The sequence below is a fragment of the Schistocerca americana genome, chromosome 5, assembly GCF_021461395.2.
Source record: "Schistocerca americana isolate TAMUIC-IGC-003095 chromosome 5, iqSchAmer2.1, whole genome shotgun sequence".
NCBI classification, from domain to species: Eukaryota; Metazoa; Arthropoda; class Insecta; order Orthoptera; family Acrididae; genus Schistocerca; species Schistocerca americana.
The window spans coordinates 561,123,264-561,141,454 of NC_060123.1; the positions used below are offsets into that span (position 1 = coordinate 561,123,264).

At 44.5% G+C, this 18,191-nt stretch overlaps 1 protein-coding gene across 1 annotated transcript in view; it reads right to left on the minus strand.

The window, feature by feature from the left end:
- Positions 1-16,262, minus strand: part of LOC124615513 (cytochrome P450 6k1-like) — a 90,147-nt gene extending 73,885 nt beyond the window's left edge. Inside the window, exon 1 of the mRNA XM_047143472.1 lies at positions 16,038-16,262. Coding sequence (XP_046999428.1) covers positions 16,038-16,257 — 220 coding nt within the window. The 5' untranslated portion in view covers positions 16,258-16,262. The remainder of the gene's footprint in view (positions 1-16,037) is intronic.
- Between the last annotated feature and the right edge of the window lie 1,929 nt (positions 16,263-18,191).

Genomic DNA, 18,191 nt, shown 5'->3' on the forward strand with positions numbered 1-18,191 from the left:
TTAGTAGCGAGGCGCCACTCAAAACGTATGGTCCAGTAACCGGGGGCGGCTCCAAAAGAACGGTCGCGAGTAAATATTCCAGCTGTTAAACATGAGACAAAGTGAAGGTTAGTTTTCAGTGAACGCCACGTGTCGTGGGCAATGTATATCACGAGTATGGAAAGTGAGAAATGTGTTAATGTGTTGTAAAGGGTTGAATAACGGCGTAGCCAAGAGCTGCCATATTGGATATTCGGTGAAGTATGTTTCAAGGTATTCTTTATTAAAATGAGTATAGTACAAAACGAGTATAGCACAAACCGTTGTTAACATTTAACAACTGGCATCCCGACCCACTCCACTTCAGCATGATCACAACCTACATGGAACCTGGCGCCTGAGCGCTACTACTGTGCGACGAGGGACTACCGCCGGCCGCTGTGGCCAAGCGGTTCTAGGCGCTTCCGTCTGGAAACGCGAGACCGCTACGGTTGCAGGTTCGAATCCTGCCGCCGGCATGGATGTGTGTGATGTTCTTAGGTTAATTAGGTTTAAGTAGTTCTAAGTTCTAGGGGACTGATGACAGATGTTAAGCCCTATAGGGCTCAGAGCCATTTTCGAGGGACTACAGAAGCAGCAAGACAGCAGGTTACTGATACAGAAAACGGAGAAGTAAGGCAAAGTCGCTTCCTTCTCGCCACAGTGCCACAGAGGGCATTGTAACATCGTCCTTGAAGTTTAAGTTTCTTCCTAGTAAATATATTCTCAACACATTTCGCAGACAGTATTCGCATATGCTGCTGAATGCCTCTACAATCAATGTGCGACGTATGTGCAGGAGGTGTGACGTCATAATCATTGAGCTGCGTGAAAACTAAACTACAGGGCAAAATTTGCTAGAGATATAGGTGATCTGTGTGCACAAATATATGTGAAATATATCAAGCATGTACAAAATATATGAGACATGTGCGTATGTGGGAAAAGCAACAGATCAAAAAGCTCCTCCTAAATCCCTGGATCCATTTCAACCTTACTTTCTGGAAAACCAGCAAATTTCTGCTGGAGTGGCAATGATATCATGGAGAGAGAGCGGGGTAGGAGTAGGAGGTGATGGATAGACAGAGAATGGGAAGGAGATGGACACATACTGCAGGGATGAGGAGATGGACAGAGAGAGGGAGGGGGAAGTGGTGGACGGTAGAGGGAGCAGAAGGACATGTACAGAGAGGGGGGAAGCAGGAAATGGACGCAGAGAACGAAGAGAAGGAGATAGAAGGGGCAGATGAGTCGATGAACAGAGAGGAAAGACGAGGAGATGGACAGTGAGAGGGGAGATGAGGAGATGCACAGAGGAGGGAGGAGGCAATAGACAGAGAGAGGGGAAGGAGGAGATGGACTTAGAGGAGGGGAGGAAGAGATGAACAGATGGGAAAGAGGCAAATGGACAGAAAGGGGAGGAGCTCATGGCCAGAGAAAGAAAAGAGGAGGAGACGGATAGAAGGAGGAGGAGGATGAAATGGACAGACAGAGGTGGGAGAGGGCATAGAGAGAGCAAGGAGGATATAGATAGAGAGGGATCAGGAGGGAAAGGACAGAGAGAGAGGGAAGGAGATGGAGTAATAGAACACTGGAGTAAGTACAAGCCCGAGCAGTGCTGGGTACTCAGATAGTTCAAAATATAACAACAAGAAATAAAAATGAGAGCGAAAGCAGTAGGTAGAATAGAATGAGATTTTCACTCTGCAGTGGAGGGTGCGCTGATATGAAACTTCCTGGCAGATTAAAACTGTGTGCCGGACCGAGACTCGAAATCGGGACCTTTGCCTTTCGCAGGCAAGTGCTCTACCAACTGAGCTACCCAAGCACGACTCACGGCCCGTCCTCACAACTTTACTTCTGCGAGTACCTCGTCTCCTACCTTCCAAACTTTACAGTAGCTCTCCTGCGAAACCTTGCAGGACTAGCACTCCTGAAAGAATGGATATTGCGGAGACATGGCTTAGCCACAGCCTGGGGGATGTTACCAGAATGAGATTTTCACTCTGCAGGAGAGATTCTGTAAAGTTTGGAAGGTAGGAGACGAGGTACTGGCAGAAGTAAAGTTGTGAGGACGGGGCGTCAGTCGTGCTTGGGTAGCTCAGTTGGTAGCCGGCACGGTAGCTCAGCGTGTTCGGTCAGAGGGTTAGATGGCCCTCTGCAATAAAAAACTAAGTTAATGGATCAACGACGAACTGAAACGGGTGTCTTGTGACGTCTGCACCGAGCAGATGCAACGAACAAAAACGAAAAAAATGAGATTTAAAAAAAAAAATGGTAGAGCACTTGCCCACGAAAGGCAAAGGTGCCGAGTTCGAGTCTCGGTCCGGCACACAGTTTTAATCTGCCAGGAAGTTTCAGTAGGTAGAATAGATTAAAACTCACATCTGGTCTTAACTCCGAAAAACGGGCGATATTTAATTTTCCTGACGTCACTGGGAGCCACCAAGGATATCTGACTTACTGTATCGGTACTTTTTAGGTTACTAATGCTGCAATATTAATTAGCCATATGTGTCGTAGGTCACATTTTTTTTATACGTAATTCTTCTAATTTGCTTTGAAGCGACCCGCCCTGAATTCCTCTCCTGCATCAACCTCTTTATCTCGTGGTAGCACTTGGACCTCATGTCCTCAACTATTTGTTGGAAGCATTAGAATCTCTACCTTCTCCGACAGTTCTTGCTCTCTACAGCTCCCTCTAGTACCATGGAGGTAATTCGCTGATGTCTTAATACATGTCCTATCATCTTGTCCCTGATTTTGCGTCTCCAGTTATACTTTCAGTATTTATTTTGAATTTCTATGCCCATCTTGAAGAAAGCATCCCATGGATACAAAGAACAACAATATTTTAACACTTACTAAAAAGAACGTCAATAACTAAATCATCTATGTTTCCTCGTGGACGAAACCTAATTTACTGCCGCTGTTTAGAAACATATAAGACACTTGTGATGAGGAAGATTTACTCCAAAGTTTAATACCGCTTTGCATTAATAAAACTTGCAAGTTACCTGCCATTCATATGGGTTGGTATGTAAACTGTTTCGTGTTTAGCATTAATGGAACTAGCACCACGTCGTATCTCATTTTCATTTCTTGATTGTCTTGTGATGTTTTAGTGAGTGAAATTGGCTACGAAACGTCAGGAGGAAAAATTTCTACTGTTCGACCACGGCCTCTTAGTTCGTAATTAATAAGACGCCGGCCGTGAACGTCTACACGTTATGAATATACAGGGTGAACCAGAATTCCACTGACAAACTTCCAGAGGTTGTCCAGTATACATTCTAAGTATTTGTAGGGACCGATGATCTCCTGCAGCTCATTTCAGAGTAATAAAATGATCATGATTTATACATGTTGTTAATCCAATGGCCTATGTTTCTGAGAAAATACCTTTACAACACTGAAAAAACCTGTAATATGTAATCGCCAAAATGTACGACATGAAATGTATGATTTGTATTCGTGTAGTAGGCTGTTGTTAAGTGGCAGCTTCTCGTGGTCAGCGCGGTGGAATGTCATGCCTAACGGCCCGGGTTCGATTCTTGGCTGGATCGGAGATTTTCTCCGCTCGGGGACTGGGTGTTGTGTTGTCCATATCATCATCATTTCATCCCCATCGACGTGCAAGTAGCCGAAGTGGCGTCAACTCGAAAGACTTGCCCCAGGCGAACGGTCTACCGACGGGAGGCCCTAGCCACACGGCATTTCCATTTTTATAATTTTATAGGCACATCCCCATGGTCAACGTAGGCTACCTCTTACGCTGTAGACAGTATCAGTACTACCACTGAATGCCTATCTAATTACTTCTTCTGTTCCCTTCTTTCAATGACAGTGAGGAGCTTCTTACTTTTCTGCAGACCAGGAAGCTTCTTAGCTGGCTTGGGCGACATAGAAGTTTGCTTAAAAGGACCAGGAGGAGCATGTTCAGAGCTGAGGGGTGACCTTTAGCGCTTGTAGAAAGTGCAGAATTTGCTGTGGGTGATCTCTGTACTCCGGTCAGTCCAAGTGCTGGTCTACCTGTCGCAATAACATCTTTGTACCTTGCCTGCCGAAATCCTTTTAGAAAGCTAACAGACTGAGAGAAGCATGAGATCTATACACACTGACCAGTCATCCATCCTCAATCTCCCTCCCTCCCAGGCCATACCTGCGCCCTGCCACACGGCAGCTTTCACCTTGCGGAAACAGAAGGAAAAAGAGCAGAGTGTGGGATGACGGGCAGCGGTCAGGGCTAGTAGGTGGTTTGTGCGCCAGTGGACCCAAACCACCTGGACCAAGAAACTGACTGTCTGATTGGCTCAAACTAATTATTTCTGTCGAAAGCGCACCTTCCCGTGTGTGTCTACGTGCAAGCCCTATGATTTTTCAGCTACAGAATCCTGTCACAGAGTGGGCGAGATTTTCTTCCTTGCTCCCTATGTTAGGCCATCATGGGAGAAAGAGTTTGTTTAACGTACTTGCAAAATTTTTACTAGAAGGTAGCTTGCAGGGTCTGTTACAATTGGCCAGTGAGATTCCTGCACCGACAGTATCAGCAGAATTAGAAAAAGTTGTCAGTGGACATTTGCTGTTAAACTTTTGATGAGGTAACCCTTGATGCTAGGAATTTGAAGAGTGGACTTGCTGCTTGGAGAAGGAAGACTAATAAACTCACTGCCTGGCGACGAATGAGACGGAGTATGAAGGACAGGATGCACTCAGAATCTCCAGTCATTACTGCAGCCATCTTCCAGATTCAGACTGTGTGAGAATGGTAAAATGTATTGGTGATGTAAACACCGAATCGAGGAGGATGCAATGCTTGTTGACTTTCGTCAGGGGCTATTTGCACAATGGTAGTATTCACAGTTGCTTCCATCGTGTACTCTGGCGATTCTACTGGCGTTTGTACTTATTTTTCCTTGTTCCTTCTTTAAACACAATTCTTGCAGTCGTTGGCCATATCCGCATTTTAGTTTTGTGATTATGACTTTATTGTGTTCGCCCACTTGTGCCATGGTTATATGTCATAATTACTATCCGTTATCCGTTTACTAAATGTTTACATACATATCTGAGACTGTAATTCACATGTTGATGCTTTATGGTAATTAACCAAATTATCACAGTGACCGGCTGTTTTTGTTCTAGATAGGTGAGCTCCTTCATTAACATGAGTATGTACATGTGTGGTGTGGTGCCTATATTTTCTTGCTTGATTGGACACCCCTATTAATTTTCCTTTAATAAGATGCTCCTACCTGTATGAGGTTGTTTTCTTTCTTAAATTTTGCATGACGTTACGGGGTAGCTTCCCTTCTCTATAGGTCACCGGGCACTGGACTTACAGCATTTTAGGGACATGCCCTGTCGGCACTTCACACAATGTAAAGCTTAAGGGGGTTGGTGTCGCTATGGGGACAGATCAACTTTGTGTAGTTGTGCCACTCTTTCATCACATTCATTGAACCCATACGCGAGGAGCATATCGGCCAACTCTTCATCAATAAATCCATCGATAGTACTGCTCTGTATCAGATTACCACACTACTAACACTGCCGGAAAATAAACACTAGGCAAAACCGAGCAGCACGGAATACGAACTTGAGGGCAACCAGTTAAAGAGGACGTTACTGTTACCAACACCATGTACCGTGAGTGAATGGAAGTAAGACACACAGTGTGTACTCTCGACATTTGCATTATTGTCCACTGTGTTCAGTGCAATACAGACAATGAGCTAACTTGGACAAGGTGCCACACGAAACACTCTGTAACGAGCTGCCAGAGGCCATGGATCGTTTATACTAAAATATTCAGAAGGAATCGGTGAACAATGTCTGAAAGTTAGTGGTTACCTGAAATGAACAGTCGCTGCAGGAGGTGATCTATAAATCTTTAAACTACAGAGGGTGAACTGAAACTATTGAGTGAAACTGCTGCTACTGTCTCTTTACTTATTTTTATCATTTCAACACTGAACTACAGAATTTTCCCTGACAAACGCAACTCAAACTTGACCTATTCGTTTTTTACCCACAATATACAAGCTCAACGCAATCTGACTGCTATACAGTGACAACATAGCTTCAAATAATTAACACAAAAGAATGGCCCTGAATTGCAAGAAATCCTAAAAGTAACCCATACTTTTTCATAAGTCACTTACCGCACAGAAAATCTTCATAACACGAACTAAAGCAATCACGGCAAGCAGCAACGACAGCCAGCTAAACAAAAAGATTCTAACTACTATGGACTCTAACTACTAGGAGCCACATGGTTAGCAAAAGAAAGATTTTGTATAAGAGCAAACAATGTATTTAGAAGATTGTACCTTATTCATGTGACATCCAATTCCAAAAGTTATTTGGTTGTCAATAATTCCACTACCAAAACATTACCAACTACATCCATCCTCATTTTACAATGCATGTCCTACCAACACTATCCAAAGAACACATGTCCAAGCCGTCCGCTCGCTAACTGCTAATCCGTACAACCACAGAGTCTCTTACCGAGGGCGCAGAGCGCTGTCAGCGATGTTAATACAATCTATAGCGCTGCCAACATAGAAACATATAAACAGGCTACTTACAATTTGTACTGCAATCTTCATGCGAAAAGTTTCTGTTTATTTGTCAAGATCGCTATGTTAAGACGTTATTGGGAAAGTAGTACGGCAACATAAGTTGCTATCTTCAAACACATAAAAGAGAATACGTTGAGATTACATTCTTACAGTAGTATAAAAATAGTCAGGGATATACATTACACCTCAATGACAAAAATTACGTACTCTTAAAACTGGGCAAAGGTACTTAGTTCATGCAATGTTTTAAGCCACTCTATCGCAAGAGTAACATCCAACGTGCTGTACGATAATAAGTCACATAAAATTGATGGCCGGAAGGCCCCATCTGGGCGAGTTCAGCCGCCGAAGTGCAAGTCTTATTTCAGGTGAAACCACATTGGGCGAGTTGTGTCACTGTGATGATGCTGATGATGAGGGGGCACAACACTCAGACCATGGGCGGAGAAAACCTCCAACCCGGCTGGGAGTCGAACCTGTGTCCACTGCACGGAAAGCAAACACGTTACCACTCAGCTAAGCAGGCGGACATAACTCACATAAGAGTCTGTTCATATGAACGGATGCAATCCAAAATCCAAATACAATAATAAATACACCTAATAAGTAAAATTAAATAATAACATACCACAAGAAAGACGAGGCATTAAATAGCATTCTAGACGAACAACCATATTATATGTAAAACTTACCATTTATATGGAATGACCAAAACAGACACCAAAACAGATACCATGTTGGCTGTGGTAGAATGGGGCACACGAGAAATGCGGGCACCACAACGAACCTGTGATGTTATACTAGTTGCCTTGCCCAACATACATAGGGAACAATCGCCTCCATGCAGGGCTTCAAGGCAATCAATACGTCAGTGAAAAGATACCCACTAAAGGCCTTAACTTTGTCATGTGATATCAAAAGCTTGCATATATTTCAATGCAAAGTAAAGAATTACTGAAATAGTAACTCACTCCCTGTCAGAGATGGCGGCCGGCACTCATAAGACCTTAGTGACACGGCTGTGACATACGCCACAGGACCCGTATATCTCTATGGCACCGCATCATAGTAACTGATGTCAAGATCTGAGGCACAACTGAATGCTAGCACTAAGAGGTACCACCACATGGCAGTCCACGCTGTGTGACGTCAATTAGACGTAATACAACTAGGTCCCATGTTATATAACATTGAAATTAACATAGACAATGTAACGTCAAAGTAGTATGCGCTGTAAGTGGGCTGCTTCTGTGTTGGCAGAGCTGTGTAGCGCTTTGCATTGGATCTCTGACTGCGCTTTCTTTGTAAGAGACTCTATGGCTGGTTGGACTCGTTGCTGGAAGTTAATGGCCAGTAGTGTTGTTGCAGTTGGAAGTTAGTCGCCAGTAGTGATGGAAGTACTGTTGGGCAGTTGGAGGTGAACAGCCAGCAGTGATGGATGTTAGATGTGAGAAGTTAGCACTGATGGAGGATAGAGGTCTGAAGTGTTAGCGTAGGCTAACGATTTGTACATGTTCGACTTGGAGATTGAATATTATTCATAATTATATACCTTTGTATTAGATGTCAATGACGATTTATATTCGTGTCTGAACTGGATGTCACGTTATTAAGGTAAAAAAAAAAATTACATTATTTGGTTTCCAACAAAATCTTTCCTTTGCTAACCACATGGCTATTAGCAGTTAGTGGCTTTAGTAATTAGAATCGCTGTATTGCAGTAGTTCGCGTAATGAAGATTTTTGTGAGGTAAGTGCTTAATGGTCGGCAGCTCGTGGTCGAGCGGTAGCGTTCTCGCTTCCCACGCCCGGGTTCCCGGGTTCCCGGGTTCGATTCCCGGCAGAGTCAGGGATTTTCTCTGCCTCGTGATGACTGGGTGTTGTGTGATGTCCTTAGGTTAGTTAAGTTTAAGTAGTTCTAAGTTCTAGGGGACTGATGACCATAGATGGTAAGTTCCATAGTGCTCAGAGCCATCTGAACCATTTTTAAGCGCTTAATGAAATGTATAGTTTATTGTTAAGATTTCTTTTGAATTAATTATTTGAAGTCAGGTTGTAATTCTTTTGAGCAGTCGGATTGCGTTGCGCTAGAATATTGTGGGTCAGTGTTGGCATGATAAGAAAAAGTAAAGAGAAAGTAGGCTCAGTACGTTCAGCTTTACTCAGCTGTTTCAGAACCAAATAACGTAGAAGTTTCATCTTCTCAGTCGTTCTGCAGCTTAAGTACAGACACACACTTTTAAATAAAGAGGTTTCAGCACCAAGTACTCTTAATGGAGACAATATCAATAAAATTAGGCCGGGGTACCTCATAACCATGACGCAAAACGTCAGAGTATTTAACGTGTGACAGGACATCGTCTGGAGGCCTTAGGTACGGCCTTTAAGCCCCTTCTTCCTGGCGCCCTAGATGATGTAATGAGAAACTTCTTGTTAAATCAGTGTTAGCAAACCATTCTTCACGAGCCTGCCGAAGCAGACGGTAAGTATGATATCTGGTGGGTTTTGTAGCTTTCTTGACGTATTTTATATTAAAATACGTATGAGACCATTGTCACGCCGGGCTGTGAGATGAGTGACTGCAGAATCTCTCTGTTATGAATGGACTTGGTCCCAGACACCGTTTTCCTTCACCAAGTTATGCACTAACGTTTCCTTACCTTTTCAAATGTTATTTCATTTATTTTTATTTACACCTCAAGTTCCGTAAGACCAAATTGAAGAGCAAATCTCCAAGGTCATGGAACGTGTCAGTACATGAAATTACAACATAAAAGTAATAAGAGATAAAAATAAATGTTTGTGAACCTGAAAAAGGTCAGTCCATAAGTTTAAGTAAACGCTATGGGCAATACAATAAGAATCAGCTTAATTTTTCAAGGAACACCTTGACCGAATAGGAGTGACCCATGAGGAAACTCTTCAGTTTCGGTTTGAAAGCGCGTGGATTACTGCTAAGATTTTTTGAGTTCGAGTGGCAGCTTATTGAAAATGGATGCAGCAGTATTCTGCACACCTTTGTGCTTCGTGACGTATCTGATAGCCATAACCGTATTCCAGCAACCAACGAGGACGCGCGTGCTGAATATATTAACGAAAGCTGGACACAGTATTCAACACATCGACATACATCATCGAAAGGATCACTGACAGCAGAACCCCTGAACGCTCCAACAACGGGACTGCACCTTCGGTGCAAAGAGCAGTCGTCCTCATTGATCAAAGAGTTCTTAATGAAAGCCCTGGATTAGCGTTTAGTGCGCTTTTCGTTCTTCGTACTAGGAGACTAACTATATACGACGCTTTGAGGGCCACAGATGCTGAATTATAATTTCATGTACACCATGATTAGGCACGCCTACATTGCCAATGTGGGTATTATGGATTTTATCAGACGCAAGATAATACATGAAGTGCGAGGTAAACTGCGCTTTTGCCCTCCATAGAGTACTATCGGTATCAGGAGACACATGCTCTCATCCTCGCTGATACCCACAACCAGTATCACAACCTTTTGATAGTAAAACTCGTGTACGTTGTCGTGCTTGCTACCTGTCTTCAGTCCAGAGAGCAGCTCTCGTATGTGTTCAACCACTGAAGTCCGCCTATGTTATTCGAATCATTACCTTCCATTTCTACTTTTCTAGCAGTCAGCTGTTTTAATTTATTTGCAACAAATTTGGAAACTACTATGACTTCATTTTCGGGCACCTTAGCATAGTAAATATATCCCGTCAACCTCCTTCAGCATCTTTTAGCGTGGTAACTGCTTGTCGTATCTGAAGATGAACCTGTAGTAGTTTCCAAAACGTTCGCAATTATATTAAAACATTAAACACACCCAAGTCGAAGAAAAGTAGTGAGTAAATAGCCAGTGTTCTCCATAAGAAAATAGGTAAAAATAGGTACGTGATGTGATTCTTCAGTTTCTCCCGGCGTATTTCTTGCTCGAACAGTCCACGGGTGTACTGCCGGTCCATAGTGTCCAACGGGCACAATATTTCGGCAATTGGACATGTCGCCATCGTCAGGTGCGCTGACGAACTGATCTCCTGAGGGCGGGCGATCGTCTTAAATCGCCTCCCCTCGCTAGGCGTTCTCTCCGCGGTCCGCGACCACGCGTCAGCGGTTGGTGAGACGCTGACGTCGGCATCTGTGGTGGCGTCGGTGTAATTGCCTCGTCCGCCCTAGTCACCCGTTCGTTTCCTTGCTGAGCTTCGATGGTGCGCACATTGGACAGACAGTGCGCACCGTCGAAGATAGTAGTCGAGAACATCGGAGGCACACTCGACTTGGGTACCCCAACAAGTCGGCTGTCGCAGAGCATTGTTTGTCCGGAAAATCACGAAATGGACTACCATCATACCAGGGACCTAGCACAGGCATCTAAATACTGGGACACCATCGTTAGAGACGCTATCGAAATGCGTACCAGGGACGGACTCATCAACCGAGATTGCGGCTACAACCTCAACAGGATATGGGGACCAGCATTGAGTCTAATTAAAAAGACGGGCAGCAAAGGAAACGAACGGGCGACTAGGACGGACGAGGCAATTACACCGACGCCACCACAGACGCCGACGCCAGCGTCACACCGACCGCTGACGCGTGAGCGCGGACCGCAGAGAGAACGCCTGGCGAGGGAGGGTATTTAAGACGACCGCCCGCCCTCAGGAGCTCAGTTTGTCAGCGCACATGGCGATGGCGACATGTCTGATCGCCGAAATATTGTGCCCGTTGGACACTATGGACTGGCAGTACACCCGTGGACTGTTCGAGCATAGGTACATTATAGTTGTATATCTGGAATGCGGATGGTGAAGTGGGAGCCCAGCTAATTTAATTTTTCGTCATTATTAATAACTACGATTATTATGTCGTGAAAAACAGGGTAATCTGAATGCAAAGATTGAGGCGGAATTGATAATATTTTGTACTGATATCTTAGCTTTCCTAACAGCCTACTAAAAACTCGCTGTTGTCATTGTCATTAAAAAAAAAACACGCGAGGGGCGTTAAACAAGTAATGCAAGACATTTATTTTTCCGACCAATTTCGGTTGAAAAACTGCGGAATTTGTTGTGGAACATCGTTGAATATTCCCGCTTGAGCCCCAGTAGTTTCATGAAGTTCCGACAAGTGGGGGCGCTATAAGTAGCCTTCAAAATGTCTGTAATAGAGGTGCATTCTAAGCAGAGAGCTGTCAACGAGTTCCTTTTACGCCACAGCATCCCAGATGTTCATAGACGCTTGCAGAATGTCTACGAGGACCTGATAGTGAACAAAAGCACAGCGAGTCGTTGGGTAAGGCGTCTGTTATCATCGCAACAAGGTCGCGCAAACCTGTCCGATCTTCTTCATGGCCGGCCGAAGTGGCCGAGCGGTTCTACGCGCTACAGTCTGCAACCGCGTGACCGCTACGGTCGCAGGATCGAAACCTGCCTCGGACATGGATGTGTGTGATGTCCTTAGGTTAGTTAGGTTGAAGTAGTTCTAAGTTCTAGGGCACTGATGACCTCAGAAGTTAAGTCCCATAGTGTTCAGAGCCATATTTTTCTTCTGAATGTCGGTCGACCGCACAAGGCTGTGACTCCTGCAACGTTGGAATGTGCAGACGCTCTCATTCGAGGTGATCGATGGATCACAAACACCTCGCTGCACAACTAGACGTCTCTGTTGGTAGTGCTGACACACTCCTCCACCATATGGGGAACTCAAAGGCGTGTGCCTGCTCGGTTCCTCGCCGTCTAACAGAATACCGTCAAGAGCAACGAAGGAGCATCTGTGCGAAATTTATTGCACGTTACGAGGCTGTTCGCGACAGTTTTTCGTCGAACATCGTCGCAGGCGACGAAACATGGGTTCATCATTTCGAACCGGAAACAAAAAGACAATCCATGGAATAACGTCAAACACCTCTCCTCTGACTCTAAGGTGGTTATCCTATTTGATGTCCTCGCTCATGGTGCAACGATCAACTTTGAAGTATTTTGTGCTACCCCCAAGAAATTGAAGGAACGACTTCTGTCTGGTCGTCGCAAAAAGAATACAAATGACCGTCTTCTTCTCAGCCGTGCGTGACTCGTGTTCCCGCCATCATGTATTTTACACCTTGTTTTTAACGGACTTCCGCCTCACTACGGCCGGCCGGAGTGGCTGTGCGGTTCTAGGCGCTACAGCCAGGAACGGAGCGATCGCTACGGTCGCAGGTTAGAATCCTGCCTCGGGCATGGATGAGTGTGCTGTCCTTAGGTTAGTTATGTTTGATTAGTTCTAAGTGCTAGGTGACTGATGACCTCAGAAGTTAAGTCGCATAGTGCTCAGAGCCATTTGAACCATTTGAACCTCACTACGTTAATTTGAATTACTACTGTCACTGAGTTGCTGGTTTGCCTGACCGTGAGCGGCGTTAGCTGCGCGTATCGATACATCCCCTCTCGTAGTATCTTTGCTCGACTGCTATTATTTCCCGATCGTTGTCTGTCGTAATGGAGTTTGGGTCTCGAGTTCGGGTCTGCCAGTCGGTTGGAACGCGTCTGGAGCGCAGTCCGGACCTGCCAGTCGGGGAGTTGCAATGCGGCACTAGTGCAGTCGGGTTGGAGCTGTGAGGTCTGCATTGACGTCGCTCGCCCGACCATTGCCGCCACGCATCACTTGAGCCGGGCAACGGTCTTGGTGGATCGTCGGTCGGTCGTCCTACCGAAAGACACTTTTTGGCTCGCCGATCGTTCTTGAGTCGGCTGTGTGTGTGTGTGTGTGTGTGCATGCATCGACTCCCAATTTGTCTTCGTGCGTGCTTAGTTACTGTTGGGTACCATTCAGGTCTTCGTGCAAGTGTTTGTTGGGTTATGTGGGTAGCTTGTGTTACTTCCACTAACGATTATTTTAGATATTGTCGACATTCTGAGAGGAGTCAGTCGGTTGATGCGGACCAGGGAGGATCTCCGTGCGATGCAGTTGGCTGGGTCCGCTGGCAGTCCCTGAGCAGTGTCGGAGAGTGTGTTGAGCTGGCCGACCGCTACGAGCTTCGTGGCGCACCTACCCATGACGTCAAAGCTGAGTGGTGTGTTAAGTACCCAAGCCACGTCCGTTCATGTTGTGTCGTTCGTTTTGGTGATTCGCTCTTGGGAAGCTTTTCCTGTGAGCAAAGCCAAGTGTTTGTAGTGGTGAAATCGAGCCGCCGTGTGGTGGAGTTAACTACATTAGTTCAAATTCAAGTGCTCCAGCGGAATTTTCTGCCTTGTCGCCGTTAGTGTTCTGGTTACCTGCCATGGCCACTAACGTAATTTCAGGCAGCTTCCTTTCCTCACCTGTTGTCGCTATCAAATATGGTGTGTAGTTTTGACAGCTTAATACATATTTCATTGTGGATAACTACGTCTGTAAGAGTTTGGTCTTTGCGTTTTATGTACCGATTGGTGGCCAGCAAGTCGTTTGGTCGGTTGGTCTGTGACTGTATCTTGGTTGGGTTACAGACGGATCAAGTGTAGTTGGGCGCACTACCTGTCTTACCTAAGTGAATGTTGATGTTTCGAGGGCAGCCCCCCCCCCCCCCCCCCTGGAGGCGTCTGAGTGCCGTTGTCTGTACTGTCCTTTTCATGGGTGTTTAATGGTATGTTGGTAATCTATTATAGCCAATGCTTTAAAAGAAAAAAATTTTGATTGTGGTTTATGTAAATCAATTTATGTAAATCAATTGTGGGCCTTCAGCCACTTAAAACCATATTCTTAAATTTAGTTATTGTCGTTGCGTTGTTTTTTCATTTAGTATGCGTTCTGCCATTGAAAATTTAAAGGTTAAGGTATTTTTGAATTTTTGGAAAATCAGATGTGGGCCTTCAGCCGCTTAAATCCTTACTCTCAAAATTTCCCCTTATGTGAAAACATTGCGGCCTTCTGCCGTAAAAGATTATGGTAATATATTTTAGTTGGTATATATATATATATATATATATATATATATATAATTATTTTATTTGCTATTTTAACTGCATTTTTATCTTGTTGATTTTTAAGATTTCTTGTTTGGAGGCCTTCAGCCATGAAAGAACTGTACTTTGAAACTCGTAGCTGTAAAGGTTCGGCTATGTGCCGTTTTAGTTTAAAGGTGTTATTAAATTACAATAAATTACCATTTTGAGTGAAACTGACCGACACCTTATTTGGCCCTTTCCACAATCCTAATCACCTGTTCTGCCCAGCGGCTTTAGAGGGCGTTTCACCTTCTCCATGACAATCCAAGGTCTTACGCAAGTCTGCGCACCCGAGAGGAGCTTACAAAACTTCATTGGACTGTTCTTCGTCATTCACACTACAGCCCGTATCTCGCATGTTTCGAGTTCCGTATGTTTGGCCCAATGAGGAATGCACTCCGATGGAAGCAACACGTGGATGATGGGTCCGAAGTCAACCAGTGGAGTGGTACCACGTTGGCACACATCCCCTCCCAGTGACATAGCTTAAGGGCGTCGCGCTCAACGGAGATTACGTTGAAATATAGGATTTTTTAGCCAAAATAGTGAGAATAATATGGTGCATTGGAATCCTGAATAAAACCTAACTGTTTTGATAAAAAATGTGTTGCATTACTTATTGAACACCGCTCATACTTTGTACGAGTATGAGAGACAAAGGTGTTACTGAAAGTCAGCAGTGCACTAAAGGTTCTTCTTTCTCCACATGGATCATCAAATTTCTTGTAGCTTTTGTCTTACGTAGTTATTTCATTTTGGAGAACACATATGCATAACTACCCAGTCACCATTTCTACAGATGTATCGGTATCAAAAGATAGGATGTCTCCCTCTCTCTTATCTGTCGGGATTCATCAAAAAATGTTGCTAGTTAAACGGAATCACGCTCAGAGATTTGCCTTGTCGTTTCGTAAACCAAATCTTCCATGGCCAGGCTGCGTATGTCATGCGTAGTTCTCCTTCCCTTCAGTCGTCCGTAACACAATCAAGTTTTTCGTCGTCTGGGTGAGGAACGTTTTTGTTTTATATCATCAAAATCATGAGAACCTTCAACCATAATTTTTTAACAGAAAGGGTAACGTCAAGGTTGATGGTAAGAGAAAGGGTTGGGAAAAGGGAAACGTCAGCTTACAGCGAGAAGTTGCAGACGCCCAATAGGAAATAATTGAGAAAAACTGTAGGTTTAAGGAACAGATAATTAATAATAATTAATCTATTTCTAATAAGCTGCACTGAAGCTACAACTTCTGAAACACTTCTACGTCTCGTAAATAAACGTGAAACTCAAATTACAGAGTATTAAGTTCAGTCAATATTTTGTAAAAAATAAGCGATGACATTCTTATGAGACAAATGTTATTTTACAACCAAAGCTGTAGTATACATACAACGTTTGACTTACTGCCTCAGATACCTCCCAGTCTTCCATTATGTAATGTTTGTGTGAGTTGTCTTACCTTTGAGTTGCCGGTATGCGTCAGTGACGTCCATGGGCATGGGCTGCTTGCCCACAAAACTCTTGTAGATATTGCCAAACGGAAACTGTGGTTCCAGGTAGGGCGCTCCCTTTCTCTGCCAGTACTTGTACGCATTGGAGAACCACGCGTACACTGCCACTGTCACCAGTGACGGGGCTACCAACAGTTCCGTGAGCCACGACTCCGCATACAAGCCCATGCTGCCGACTCTGAAACATGAGAAACGGATGCTGTTGTCAGCCCTGCGAAGTACTGACAATCATTTATCAACTGTTGTGCCTAACATATGGCCACATTCATTTATTTTTCGTCAACCGTTTTTCTCTCTTCTTAGAGTCATAGAGCAAAAACTGCTCATTTCTTTATTTTTTCTATATATATATATATATATATATATATATATATATATATATATATATATATATATATATATAGGGTGAGTCACCTAACATTACCGCTGGATATATTTCGTAAACCACATCAAATACCGACGAATCGATTCCACAGACAGAACGTGAGGAGAGGGGCTAGTGTAATTGGTTAATACAAACCATAAAAAAATGCACGGAAGTATGTTTTTTAACACAAACCTACGTTTTTTTTTAAATGGAACCCCGTTAGTTTTGTTAGCACATCTGAACATATAAACAAATACGTAATCAGTGCCGTTTGTTGCATTGTAAAATGTTAATTACATCCGGAAATATTGTAACCTAAAGTTGACGCTTGAGTACCACTCCTCCGCTGTTCGATCGTGTGTATCGGAGAGCTCCGAATTACGTAGGGATCCAAAGGGAACGGTGATGGACCTTAGGTACAGAAGAGACTGGAACAGCACATTACGTCCACATGCTAACACCTTTTTATTGGTCTTTATCACTGACGCACATGTACTTTACCATGAGGGGTGAGGTACACGTACACACGTGGTTCCCATTTTCAATTACGGAGTGGAATAGAGTGTGTTCCGACATGTCAGGCCAATAGATGTTCAGTGTGGTGACTATCATTTGCTGCACACAATTGCAATCTCTGGCGTAATGAATGTTGTACACGCCGCAGTACATCTGGTGTAATGTCGCCGCAGGCTGCCACAATACGTTGTTTCATATCCTCTGGGGTTGTAGGCACATCACGGTACACATTCCCCTTTAACTTACCCCACAGAAAGAAGTCCAGAGGTGTAAGATCAGGAGAACGGGCTGGCCAATTTATGCGTCCTCCACGTCCTATGAAACGCCCGTCGAACATCCTGTCAAGAGTCAGCCTAGTGTTAATTGCGGAATGTGCAGGTGCACCAGCATGCTGATACCACATACGTCGACGCGTTTCCAGTGGGACATTTTCGAGCAACGTTGGCAGATCATTCTGTAGAAACGCGATGTATGTTGCAGCTGTTTGGGCCCCTGCAATGAAGTGAGGACCAATGAGGTGGTCGCCAATGATTCCGCACCATACATTTACAGTCCACGGTCGCTGTCGCTCTACCTGTCTAAGCCAGCGAGGATTGTCCACGGACCAGTAATGCATGTTCCGTAGATTCACTGCCCCGTGGTTTGTGAAACCCGCTTCATCGGTAAACAGGTAGAACTGGAACGCATTCTCTGTTAATGCCCATTGACAGAATTGCACTCGATGATTAAAGTCATCACCATGTAATTGCTGATGTAGCGACACATGAAACGGGTGAAAGCGTCACGATGCGGTATGTGCATGATACTACTTTGACTCAGTCCACCGGCCCTCGCGATGTCCCGTGTACTCATGTGTGGGTTCATGGCAACAGCAGCTAACACAGCAACTGCACCCGCTTCTCCTGTGACGGGCCTGTTACGGACCCGTTTGCGTGCTACGACCATACCTGTTGCATACAGTTGGCGGTAGATGTTTTGCAATGTGCGGCACGTTGGATGCTCTCTGTCCGGGTACCGTTCTGCATACACCCTGCAGGCTTCAGCTGCATTTCGTCGACACTCGCGATACATATCATCTCCGCCTTTTCAGAGTTCGAATACACCATGGTCACAGTTCCTACAACACAACACTATCACAGACGTCTAGTAACACGGTGTACTGCAGTTGGTCTGCGTGCGGAGACGAATGCAGGATAACAATAGCAGCAAGCGCTACATG